Consider the following 12,048-nt stretch of genomic DNA (forward strand, 5'->3'; position numbering starts at 1 on the left):
TCACACAGGCCTGAGTTTAATTTCCTGCTCTCCACATTGTTAGCTGTGGGACCCTGGGCAAATCAGTTCACCTATCAGGGGTCTGTGTCCTCACTTGTAAAATGGGATGAGTATCTGCTGAACAGAGCCAGATGGGCAGTGATGAGGAGAGCCCTGGACACACATTTGGGCTCCAGAAATGCTGAGGGACCTCTGGGTTTTTGTGCATGGGCAGCCACTGGCAGTGCTGTCTTCCCATCCTGGCTTGGGGTAGGGTGAGAGACCTGCATCCCAGGCACAGAGGCTCCTCAGGTCACCTGATCTCAGCTGACGGGAGGCCTTGCATGGAACAAGCCCCCTCCACTTAGGGCCCGAGTGCCCAGAGTGGGGTTCCTGGGTGTGGGTGAGGCTGACATAGTGCTCCCACTCGGAGCTCCCTGGGTCCTGGGCTGGGGGGCACGTGGACAGGAAGAGGCCTGGGAAGGGAGAAGACAGGTGAGGCTTATGATCTCATAGACTCCTTCTACCCCATATTATAGGCTTTATTTTTTAAGACGTCATTTATTTGAGAGAGAGCAAGAGAGTACAACCAGGGAGCAACAGAGAGAGAGGGAGAAGCAGACTCCCCACTGAGCAGGGAGCCCGATGTAGGGCTCAATCCCAGGACCCCAGGATCACTCCCTGAGCCAAACACCGATGCTTCACTGACCGAGCCACCCAGGTGCCCCCATATTTTAGGCTTTTAAAAAACTTCTATGTACTACACACACACCAGGTATATGTGATCTTGAGACACATGCTCCCCCCATCCCACCCTGTTGCACCTCTGGAGTCAATGACTTTCTTCCTCAGTTGGCCTGAATCCATGTTGACTTCCCTCAGAGAGAACCTGTTTTTGAGGTGCCAGGTACAAGGAACACCTGTACTGGAGACCACTATACCATGACCTCTCTGCTTGAAGTACTTTGGGCCACACTGTGTGTGTTCAGATGCCAAGCCTTATAGTTCAAATCCTAGGAGGAAAGTCCCACCCCCTGCCTTGCACCAAATCTGATTTCCTCCATTTCCTGATTGTCCCTTTCTCTGTTTCTGGTTTCTTCCACATTGACCCTTACATTGGGAGCTGCCTCTTTTCTCTCCCAGCTTCTGGCTGGAAATCCCTAGGAAACTTCCTGTGATGGGCATTTTTTCCCCTTCTGAGGGCATATTTGGGGCACCTGATAGCTGATGGTGTTTTTCCATTTGATGAAATGATTTACAAAATCAGCAAGGTCTCCTTCACCATCAGAAATAGAGTCACGGCCTTTTATATTTCCACCGAACACTTTAATTTTCTCTATGCCCAGAGGTCCAGCATTTCCCATTCAAAGTGTCCTCCTCCCTGAGCAAATTGGGAGACCCCAGGCTTTCTTTGTCACAAGTGTCAGGCTGTTTCTCGCCTCCAGGGCCGAGCCTGATGGGGCCACTACAGCTGCTGCCACACAGTGTCGCTATTGAACACATTCTGGTGCAGTTTGGTGACTGCCCAGTCACTGCTACAGCAATCTCCTTGCTGAGCTGGATCCCTGTACAGGCCAAACTGGTGCCCCATTGCTAAGATGTCAAGTTACAGGCTCTTTATTTCACTCATAAGCTCAGCCAGATGGTTTAGGTCTTTAGGGACTTCCAGACTCAAACACATATTGCCCCAAACCAGTCTGTACCATTAGCTCCAGTGTTGAACCTAGGTTATAGGTCCAGGCTCCTGGTGTCCTTTCCTGACAGTGGACTTCAGTCAAGGGCAACCCAACCCATCAGAGAGGTTCCAAGAACATTGCCCCTCAAATGGGGAGGCATTAAACATTCAGTCTCTGTTCTGTCCAGAGGCTCCACTGGGTATCGTCTCCCACCTCTCTTCGGGGCTCTGTCTACATAACTCAAGGAGCCCCTTCAAGGGCCAGTTGCCTTATAATTGAAAACACACCTGGACAATGAGTTATGGCATCCTAGCCAGAGAATTGTTGGCAACTTCCTTTCCTCAAAATGCCTTGTTTCACAGACTCTTATGACAGGATGCTGTTCTGGCCCAGCATCTTTCTACCCTTTCAAGGGTGACATACCTCCCATCCCAGGGATGAAGCTGGCTTTGAGGAGCAGTGGGTGAGCTTCTGCTTTGCTGAGCCAGGTCCACAGGCTAAGAGGAAGAGCTGGAATAGTTAGGATAATGATGGGGATCTTTGCAGGCAATGTCAAGGAAGGAGGAACAGAGAGGAAAGACAGGACAGCTGGAGAGAGCCATCTGTAGGAAGGGGGTTAAACTTTGTCCATGGCATGCAGTGTAAACCTTCCCTCCAGCTACCCACAAAAGCATCAGAAATCTGGAGCTTACTCTCCAGCGTTTTGCCAGCTGGGTTTGTGGTTTTGCGGTGAAGTGAGCTTGGTATCAAAGGGACACAGGACACAAGCAGAGGCTTCCAAGCCCCCCACACCCCCCTGGGAGGGGCACTTCTGTTCAACACAGATGGGGACATGGAGGACCAGGGGAGGGGCTGGGCCAAGGTCACTCAGCAAGTTAGAGCCCCAAGCGGCTCCTCCCACCAAACATGAACCCCCAAACAGCCCGCTGAGCCGTGGTGAGCCCCAATCTCCAGCCTGCCTTCCCAAGGGGCTCAGTACAGATATTCCCGCACGGTGAGTTCCTTCAGGGTGAAGCCCCAGGGGCTGGGCTTGCGGAGCTGGCACTCCTGCAGCTTCTTCTGCAGCGACACGAAGTCCTTGCCCAGCTCATAGGCCAGGCGGATCATGGCCTCCAGCAGGGGGGCGTAGTAGCGGTGGCCCTCCCGGGCCTGCAGGCACTGCAGCGCCCTCTCCCCCGCCGCCAAGGCCTCGGCTGGCCGCTCAAGGTCGCGGTGGCACACCAGCATGGCACAGAGGGCCGGGACCACCATCACGGGGCAGTGGGCCGTCAGCTTCTCCTGCAGGGGCACGACGCGCACCAGGATGTCCAGGGCGCGGCCGTACTGGCCCCCGCGCAGGCAGCCGAAGGCCTCCCGGAGCTCGGGCCGCGTCAGGAAGTCGATGAACTCGCGGGAGCGCCGGACACAGCGGATGGCGTAGAGCAGGCTCAGGTACTCCTTGAAGGCCAGCTTGCGCTCGGAGATCATCTCCGCCGTGAAGTTGCCCATCAGGTGCTTTTTGGGGAAGACGATGTCTTCCATCTCTTCCCGGAACGTCTTGAGGAGGTTTTTCTGGAGCATCTCAAAGTCTGAATAGCGCCGTTCCAGCACAGCTTTGTTGCTGTCAAAACTCCCTGTCTGGATGACGACGATTTGGTACATCTGCGGTGCAGAGAGAGAGAGAGAGAGAGAGAGAGAGAGAGAGAGAGAATTTGACTACATCCTAATAGAAGGTTGTAACTGACAGAGTAAGCCCCGGCAAATAAAACTAATGATGATGATCATTTAAAGCAGATCGGAAAACAGGTTATCGTTACTTGCGATTCTGTTTTAAATTGCCACCAGCTGCTGCTGAGCTATAACTGCAGCTGGTGACAAGAGGCCGCCCGAGAATAACAAACAGGGCAGCATGGAGGCGTCTCGGGGGACCAAGACCACAGGAATAGGTGGTGCCGGGGGCCTGGGGGTGCTCCCGGCTTTCCATCATCAAAACTGGACCTCGGGTTCCTGCACCGGGGAGCTTAGGTTAGATCTGCATTTCCCAAGTGTGCGACACTTGAGGGGTGGTTTTAGGTGGTATGTTGGCAGTGATGTCCCATGGTAAGAAAATGATTGCTTTTTCAGATCTCTTCCAGTTAGAGAATACTGGTTAAGGGCACAGGCTCTTTGGGTTTTAATTCCAGTCCTGCCGCAGTCTAGCTGTGTGATCTTAGGTACATTAGCCACTATGAGCTTCGGTTTTTGCACCCATGAAATAGAGATAGTAACAGTACCTCACTCCTCGGGGTGAGGATGCCATTATAGTTAATGCACTGCAACCACAGGGGTGAGGGGGGCTCTGTTCAACACGCAGTCAGCACCCAGTGTCAGCTGTTGTTATTTCAGTCCCAGTTGAGGGAGCAACGCACAGAGAAGGGTTGAGCGTGGCTCCTACTTGGATGTGAATGCCTTGCCCCAGCACAGGTGGAAATTCTGTTTTAATGAAGAGAGTAGCCCCTAAGCCCAGCGCTTGCCACCAGCCGCGGCCTAACCAGCTGGAATCTAATGACAGCACTTAGCTTTCCTCGCATTTACTCTAACGATGACCTTCTCTTTATGCTATGAGATACCGGTTTCCCCTCAAAAGATACTTATTTCATGTTTTTAAAAGGTGATCTGATTTAAAGAAAAATAGGCTAATGATTATTATCTATCATTATGTTAGATAATATGTAATTATTAATAATATCAGTGATTGGTGGTATCAACTATCGTGTTGAAGGGACACATAGATGGCTAGTTCTGGATGACATGGAATTCATCTGGGTTAGTTCCTTCTCAGGATTAGGGACCATGACTCACACATCTCTGATCGCCAGTACTTCACACAATGCCCAGTGCAAAATCTTGCTTTTTGAAGCCTGTCTCTGTTAGAACTCTGTGGGTCCAAGGGCGTTGGGCCCATGTCACAGTGGGGAAGGCTGAGGCTCCACCGACTCGCCCAGGGTTGGGAGGGAGGTGGTGCAAGGCACACCATCCCCGCCTGATCTTACCACAAACTTGGAGACTTTTCTCTCCTCAATGCGGGCGGACGCGACCTCGAAGAGCAGCTTGACGCGCCTCCAGCAGCGCTTCTCCTTTCGCCAATACTCCTGCAGCTCCCGGGTGGTCATGCTGGAGTTGGGGCTGGGGCTGCTGTGGGCGTCTGCAGAGGACACCACCCTTTAGGCACTTGCACCAGGTCAGTGCATTTTGGGGACAAGGGTCTGGGGAGACGGCTGGGTCTGTCTGGGATGGGGGTGTCCAAATCTGGAAGAGCCATCCTACCCCCTCCCCCACCCCGCCCCCGCCCGCCCAGACTCCCGCGCCCACCCAGCTGCAGCACAACCTGATAGCCCATCCTCTCCCCCCGCTGGATTCTCCATTGCGAGATGCGATATGTTTGTGTTGCACCATCCACTTCTGGCCTACAGATTGGCCCCCGGTGAGACCCACGCTCCCGACACCCAACACTCGAGGATGGAGGCTTGTTGCTTTCTGTACGCTCTGCTCCCTATGGCACTGACACAGTATGGCCAGTGTGGCCGCTGGACTCCTGAGCACACATCAGCGACCAGTGGAGGGAGCTAGTGAGGATGATGGGCTCCAGTCCCACCCCCCCACCCCACCCCCAACTCCCAACTCCCAGTGGGATCCTCCCTACTCTCCTCACCTTCTCGCCACCCCGTCCTCTTGCTTGCACCTGCTACTCCTTCTGCCTTTAATACAACCTTCCTATTTGCTGACCTGGAAAACTGTGTTCCTTAGACCTCACTTGGCCATGTGCCACTCTGATCATCTTGGGAAAGATTAGAATCCTTCCCCAGCGAAATGCACAGATCATTGTGCATTTTATTTTCAGGGAAATGGGGCCCAGGGGCCCTTCTCCACTGTGTCCTTCAAAACACAGCCCTATGTCACTTTAACCCCTCGCTTCAGAGTCAGGGTCTCCCACCTTGTCCCTACAACCGGTTTTGTGACATCTCTAATCATTTCTCACAGAGCTGTTTCCCCACCACACCGAAGGGCAGCAGCATTGGATTTGTTTCCATTTCCCCAGGGCCAAGGACAGAGCAGGTGTTCCGCAGGCACCTACTGAAGGGCTGCATGAATGAGTACATCAATCTGCTCCAGGAGATGACGCTACTGTGGACACTGTCAGCGCTGGGCCGTGCTGCTTGGCACTCACTGCTCTGAAATGTCCCACTGGCTTCCTTCCATAACTCTCACTCCGAGGGCCTTCTCCAGCCAGAGCAGCCTGTTCTGGAGCTTCCCTTGGAGGATAAAGAATGGGACTGGTGGGTAATAGTAGTCTGGCCTCCTTGCCTCTTGGATGGGACACCCCGAGATATGTTTCACACGTCTTGCAAAGGACCCCTGTGGGGACTGAGTCCAGTCACCCCACAGCAGTAATCAACACCTTGTCCTGGCCTCCTCCCCTTCTTTTCCTCGATTTACCACCCCCCTGCTATGATGCCTGGGACCATCTCCCAGAAAAATAATTGGCACTGAATTCTCGTGTCATTAAGAAAGGTGCTCCCTCACCTGTGGCACCTCTCAAAATGCCCACATTTGTATTTCAAACATCTTCAAACCTCTATCTCTGACCAAGCCCCGAGCCTCAAGCCCACCTAAGTGCCCTTCAGGTCCTGGACACGGGAGGTCTTGGCCAGCGGCTGATGCTTCCTGCTTGACCCCCACAGTGCACTTGGCTATGGGTCCTGTTCGTTCAGGGCTCCCGGGGTGCTCAGGACTTGCCATGCTCCAAGGCTGCCAGGGGGACAAGAGACAACAGTGAGTTCCCAGTCACGTTGGGGTTCCTGGGGGGCCCTGGGGTGCTAGGATCTGTATCATAGTCCCTACTACCAAGCCCTCCACTGCCACACTTAGCAGTCCACCCAGCTGCCACACACGAGGCCTGGGTCTGCCCCTATGCTGGACTGATTAGCCCAAGGCTGCCTCTTCTTGTTACGATGCTTCTATCATCAAGTTTTCTGAATCTTAAATGTGGTGATTTCAAGCAAAGGTAGTGGCTTTAGGGATTACTCGGGAGAAAGCTGCCAGCTTGTCCTGAAGAGCATCCCAACACTCCATTTTATGTTCAGGTGTAGATAAAATCTCAGTGCCCATAGCAAGGGTACCAGGATGTATCCTTCCCATCTCCCTCTCCCTCTCTAAGCACACCCTTACTGACGGCTTGTTGCACACACTTCATATTGCACCCAGGTTCTTCATATCCACTTATTTCACACCCACAAAAATCTGTCGTGACTCCTAATCACAGAAGAGGAAACTGAGGTTTAGTTGGCCCCAGGTGACACTGCTGATGAGCGTGTCCCACAAGCAGAGCCGAATGTCTGTGATGTGTCAGCTCGTGCGCTCAGCACTCAACACCCACTCTCTCACTTAACTGACTCTGTGTGCAGAAGGACTTTTATCTCCATCTTATGATAAAGCAACGGAGACTTGGAACCACCCACGATCCGATGGCTAGGAGGTGGTGGGCAGGACGCAGAGGGAACCGTCCTTGGGGTCAGGGGGAGGGCAGCCAGCAGGAGTGCTGGGGCTAGTTTATGCAGGAGCTCTGTCTGTGACCCAGATCCATGAACGGGATGACCTGGTGCTTGCACTTGAGTGTGCCTCAGTTTTCTATTAAGGTGAGTACAAGAACAGAACCTGCCTTCACGGGGCTGGCGTGAGGGTTAAGTCGGGGAGACCACGCAAAGTAGCAGCAGCTCAGCGCTCTGCACGTCCCAGGCGTGGTACAGTAGCCCCTGCTACCCATGCCTGACACAGGACAGTACTTTGAGAAATATTGGAAAAGGCAATGACTTCTCATGAGGGTGTGAGTTGGAATAGAGTTTAACACGTCTGAGACAAATTGGAAACCGGGACGCTGGGAGCGCCCGGGTGGCTCAGGCGGTTGGTTCACCTGCCTTTCAGCTCAGGTCGTGATCCTGAAATCCTGGGATCGAGGCCCACATGGGGGGTTCCCTACTTAGTGGGGAGTCTGCTTCTCCCTCTGCCCCTTGCTCCTCTCTCGCTCACTCTCAAATAAAATCTTAAACATACACACACACACACACACACAAACAGGACAATGGAAATACTAGCTCAGGTGGAGTGAAGAGCTGGGGCACTGCTTTGGGACAGAAATTCAAGATTAGAAGGGTGCATGTGACCTTAACCCCCCTTTTTCACGAGATCCGAGGGAGCCGCACAGGGCACATGGGGCAGAGCTGGGACTTGAACCCTGGTCACCTCTGTCTGCTGCATTCCCACCCCTGTCTGAATCCTTCTGCTGACTGTGGCCTAGAGGGGCAGGACTATTGCTGCTGTAAGAGAGCCCCAGCCCTGTCCCTGGGCTGAGGGCCTCCTGGACAGGCCTTGCCTGGGGAGAGCTGAGGTCATCTGGGAGCTCGGGTGAAGGGAACCCAGGGCCATTCTCTAGGTGGCTCTGTGCAGCTGCCCAGTGCATGTCTCTCCTCCATCAAACCTTACTTTATACAGGTGGGAAACTGAGGCACAGAGTAGAGGCATGGTCGGCCCCGGGCTGCACACACTTGAGTCTGCTAGAACCTACACACCTCATTTGCTGCTTCTCCCCTTAAAGAGCCAGGCCTTCCATCCTGACCAGTGGTGAGTCTGTCTGCAAGTTATTTAGTATCTCCAGGCCTCAGGGTCCCTACCTGAGAAGTAGGGCCATAAGCCCAGTCATGCCAACAAGACTATGGATGATGGGGGACGGTTTCTCTATATCCTGGTAGGTGCCCAGGAAAGGTGGTGAGTGGTCTACATGCTCTCTTCCCTAATGCATGGTGGGTGGCCAGGGCTTGTGGAAGCCCAGTGTTTCCTGTGGGCACTCCCATGTACCTGCCTTAGTTAGCTCATCTGTAGAATGGGTGATGGCGAGCCTCAATGTCCCAGCCCTTCCAGCTCTGCTATCCTGATCAGGCCACACTAGTGCCAGGTCAGTAGCAGGGCACAGTTTACCCAGAGACCCAGTGAGAGCCCAGGAATCATGGTCTTGGCTGGGTGCAACAGCAAAGCTCTAGCAATGCTGAGTATGAACCCAGGGCTTTGGATAAAAATCAAATTCAGCAACCAAAGCCAGTTCCCCTATGTTTTCTCTTCCAGGGTTGGCTGGGAGTCACCATGAGGGGGGGGTGTGTGAAAAGAAGAATGTTACGCATTGGTGCATGCATGGAGTCTTGGGCATCTCTAGGCCTCAGTCTCCTCATCTCTGAAATGGGGAAAGCAGTCTGTCACTCCAAAAGCTCTTTGGGGGCAGCCCGGGTGGCTCAGCGGTTTAGCACTGCCTTCAGCCCAGGGTGTGATCCTGGAGACAAGGGATCGAGTCCCACATTGGGCTCCCTGCATGGAGCCTGCTTCTCCCTCTGCCTGTGTCTCTGCCTGTGTCTCTGCCTCTCTCTCTCTCTCTCTCTCTCATGAATAAATAAAATCTTAAAAAAAAACCCAACAACAACAAAAAAAGCTCTTTGAAACAACCAGACATGAGGTTCTAAGGTTACTTCTCTCCCCTCTCCATACCCTGTATAGCAAAGGTTTCTAGATTTTATAAGAAAATCCTACACATGTTGGTGCTCTGGGGCGGGGGTCCCGTGCATGGCCCAGGAGACAGAGCGGCTTCCCAGCCCCCTCTCGGTCCAGCTGTGTGCAGACATTCTGCTCCTTCCCTCTCGGGCCCTGAGCACCACTCCTCCCTCTGAGACCTGCCTGCCATGGCCAGGCCGCCTTCTGATGGCAACACTGAGCTGCCTTCAGAGCCCATGCTCCCTTCCTGGGAGGGCTCCACAGGACTTTCCATCAGCGTGAGACAGAAGATCCTGGACACTGTGGGTGGGCACACATTTGAGAATCTCCCAGGGGGGTTGGGGTGCCAGGAGCTTGTAACAAGCAGGTATCCTGGCTCTTGACATCATAGACTCCCCTCTGGCCGGTCTGGGGATGGGCCCTGGATTCCACATTTTGCACAGGTTCCCCCAGGCTATGCTGACACAGGGGTTCCCTGGCACCACTTTTTGAGAAACGCAGGTGCTGTGATTCATTCCCCAGCCTCAAGAGGAGTTGTAGAAATACCCCAAAAGAACTGAGGTGATGGAGGGTCAGGGAGCTGCTTTCTGCTCTACCCCAATGAGCTAAGGAGAGCTCCACACATCGAGGCTGTCACCGACCCTTCTCTGCCCTGCCCTGCCCCCAACAGGTACTAGGGAGGGCCACAGGAGGAGGGTGCTCAGGCCTCAAAGGGCCGGGGTCCCACGGAGGTTAGGATCAAACACTGACCTGAGGCCTGTGGTCCTGTGTGGGTCCAGGGATCCGAGAGGAGTATCACATGGCTGCCTTCAGCTCCCCTCTCTTCTAGGCTCCAGCAAGGCTGCCGCTTCTAAGTTCCCCGTTTGAAAACAGGAAATAGGCTGTGTGACCTGCTCTTGGTGGCCCCAGCCCATTGGCTGGTGACAGATAGTATACTGAGCCCCACAGACAGGCGGGCCCCACGGGGCAGGGACAGGGCAGGATGGGGCAAGGCAGGGCCAGCCCCGAGGGATCCGGTTCTGAGGGATCCTGTTGGGCCTCACACAGCCTTGCAGCTAGCTTGGCTGTCCCTCAGAGTCCCAGATAATCTATGGCAATCAAACAGCATCTCCCACTCCTCTTTAAAATTCATTATTCTACCCTATGAGCTAGGCCTGATGGGGGCCCTCATGCCCCATGAACAGATGGGGAGACTGAGCTTTGGAAAACAGAGCTGGTGGGATGCAGAGCCAGCATGTGATGTGGAAGAGAAATAGGGTAAACTCACAATTCCATTTGGTGCCTTTCTCTGGGCAAAGCTGCATTCAACACTCCCAACAGAAAGTACCAGGGAGGGACGCCAGGGTGGCTCAATGGTTGAGTGTCTGCCTTTGGCTCAGATCGTGATCCTGGGGTCCTGGGATTGAGTCCCAAATCAGGTTCCCTCTGCCTGTGTCTCTGCCTCTTTCTTGGTGTTTTTCGTGAATAAATAAATCTTTAAAAAAAAAAAAAAAAAAAAAAGGAAAAAGAAAAAGAAAGTACCAGGGAAGTCAGCCCAGAGGTCTGTGATGTGATTCACAGCCACTAGGTGTGTATGGCGTGAGGGCAGGAGACTGGGACAAAAAAAAAAAAAAATAGAGCCTTGCCAGCCCCCAAGAAGGCCATCATGTATTTCTTGTGACCTATGACCCCTTCTTCCCCATTAGAGACAGTCACACTCCTAATTCTGATGGGGGTCACTTCTTTGCTTTTCCTTGTAAATTTATGACCTATGAACAGGACACCTCTCCCACTGAAACAACAGAACTTAATTTTAATGATTTTGGAATTTTAGGTAAATTGAGCCATGCATAGTGTTTGTATGCTTTGGTGTCTTGCTTCCTTCATTCAACATTTCTGTGTATAAGATTCATCAATTTGTGTATGTGTGTGTAGCTGGAGTTTTTTTATTTTTGTTGTTGTGTTGCTACATTATTTGAATACATCATTATTTCTCCTTTTTTGGGGTGTATGTGAGGGTCTGTGAATACACATTCGGGTTGTTTCTAGCTAGAGCCATTGTGATCGAGGCTGCTGGGAACATTCTTACACATTTATCCAAGTGCACATGTTCATGGAAGGTGAAATCCCTAGGTTTTAGAGTATGATGAGCTGAAGAGCTTTCAAGTGTGCTGGATTATAAAAAATGTTTCCCCCAGTGACCGTGTCTCTTCGTGCTTCCACCCACCGCAGCGCCTGGGTGTTCTAGGCACTCTACGTCCCCACCTACACTTGATGAGGTCAGTATTTTTTTTTTTATTATTGTAGCAATTCCAGTGGGTGTGTAAGTGGTGTCTCATCATGATTTTAAGTTGCATTTCCCTAATAAGAAATGATGTAGAGCATATTTCCATAGTCTTATTTTCTGTCCTTATATCCTCTGTTCAAGTCCATTGCTTATTTTTTTAAAAACAGATTTAATTAATTAATTTAGTAGAGGAGGGGCAGAGGGAGAGGGAATCTCAAGCAGATTACACGTTGAGCACAGAGCCTGATGTGGGACTCGATCTCACGACCCTGAGATCGTGATCTGAGCTGAACTCAGGAGTCGGATGCTTAACTGACTGAGCCACCCGTGTGCTCCCCATTGCTTGTTGTTTGATTGGCTGCTTTTCTTCCTGGTTTGTAGGTGTTTTTCATACTTTCATTTGGGTCAATGTGGTTTCCAGTATTCTTTCCCAACCTGTGTGGCTCGCATTGTACTCTCTAAATAGGGTCTTTGCAGGAATAGAAGTTGCCAACTTTAAAGAATTCAACTGTATCAGTCTTGGCTTTCACAGCCCATGTCCTACCTTAAAACCACGGAGATTTCTCTTCCATTGTT

At 52.3% G+C, this 12,048-nt stretch overlaps 1 protein-coding gene across 1 annotated transcript; it reads right to left on the reverse strand.

Moving 5' to 3' along the window:
• Positions 1-586: 586 nt before the first annotated feature.
• Positions 587-10,053, reverse strand: SNX20 (sorting nexin 20). Its single transcript, XM_055332237.1, has 4 exons — positions 9,957-10,053; positions 6,284-6,422; positions 4,667-4,818; positions 587-3,296 (listed from the first exon to the last, which is right to left on the reverse strand). The coding sequence occupies exons 2-4, from the start codon at positions 6,411-6,413 to the stop codon at positions 2,628-2,630; spliced, it is 951 nt and encodes a 316-aa protein (XP_055188212.1). The 5' UTR covers positions 6,414-6,422; positions 9,957-10,053; the 3' UTR covers positions 587-2,627.
• Positions 10,054-12,048: the final 1,995 nt, after the last annotated feature.

This window comes from Nyctereutes procyonoides, unplaced genomic scaffold (genome assembly GCF_905146905.1).
Source record: "Nyctereutes procyonoides isolate TBG_1078 unplaced genomic scaffold, NYPRO_anot_genome, whole genome shotgun sequence".
NCBI lineage: Eukaryota > Metazoa > Chordata > Mammalia > Carnivora > Canidae > Nyctereutes > Nyctereutes procyonoides.

Excerpts from the sequence above, each read along its gene's own strand:
- SNX20 (XM_055332237.1), bottom strand. The coding sequence starts at position 6,413 with ATGGCAAGTCCTGAGCACCCCGGGAGCCCTGAACGAACAGGACCCATA. Across the intron at positions 4,819-6,283 it reads AGGACCTGAAGGGCACTTAG|ACGCCCACAGCAGCCCCAGC; the intron begins GTGGGCTTGAGG and ends TGTCCTCTGCAG. Across the intron at positions 3,297-4,666 it reads GAAAAGTCTCCAAGTTTGTG|ATGTACCAAATCGTCGTCAT; the intron begins GTAAGATCAGGC and ends TCTGCACCGCAG.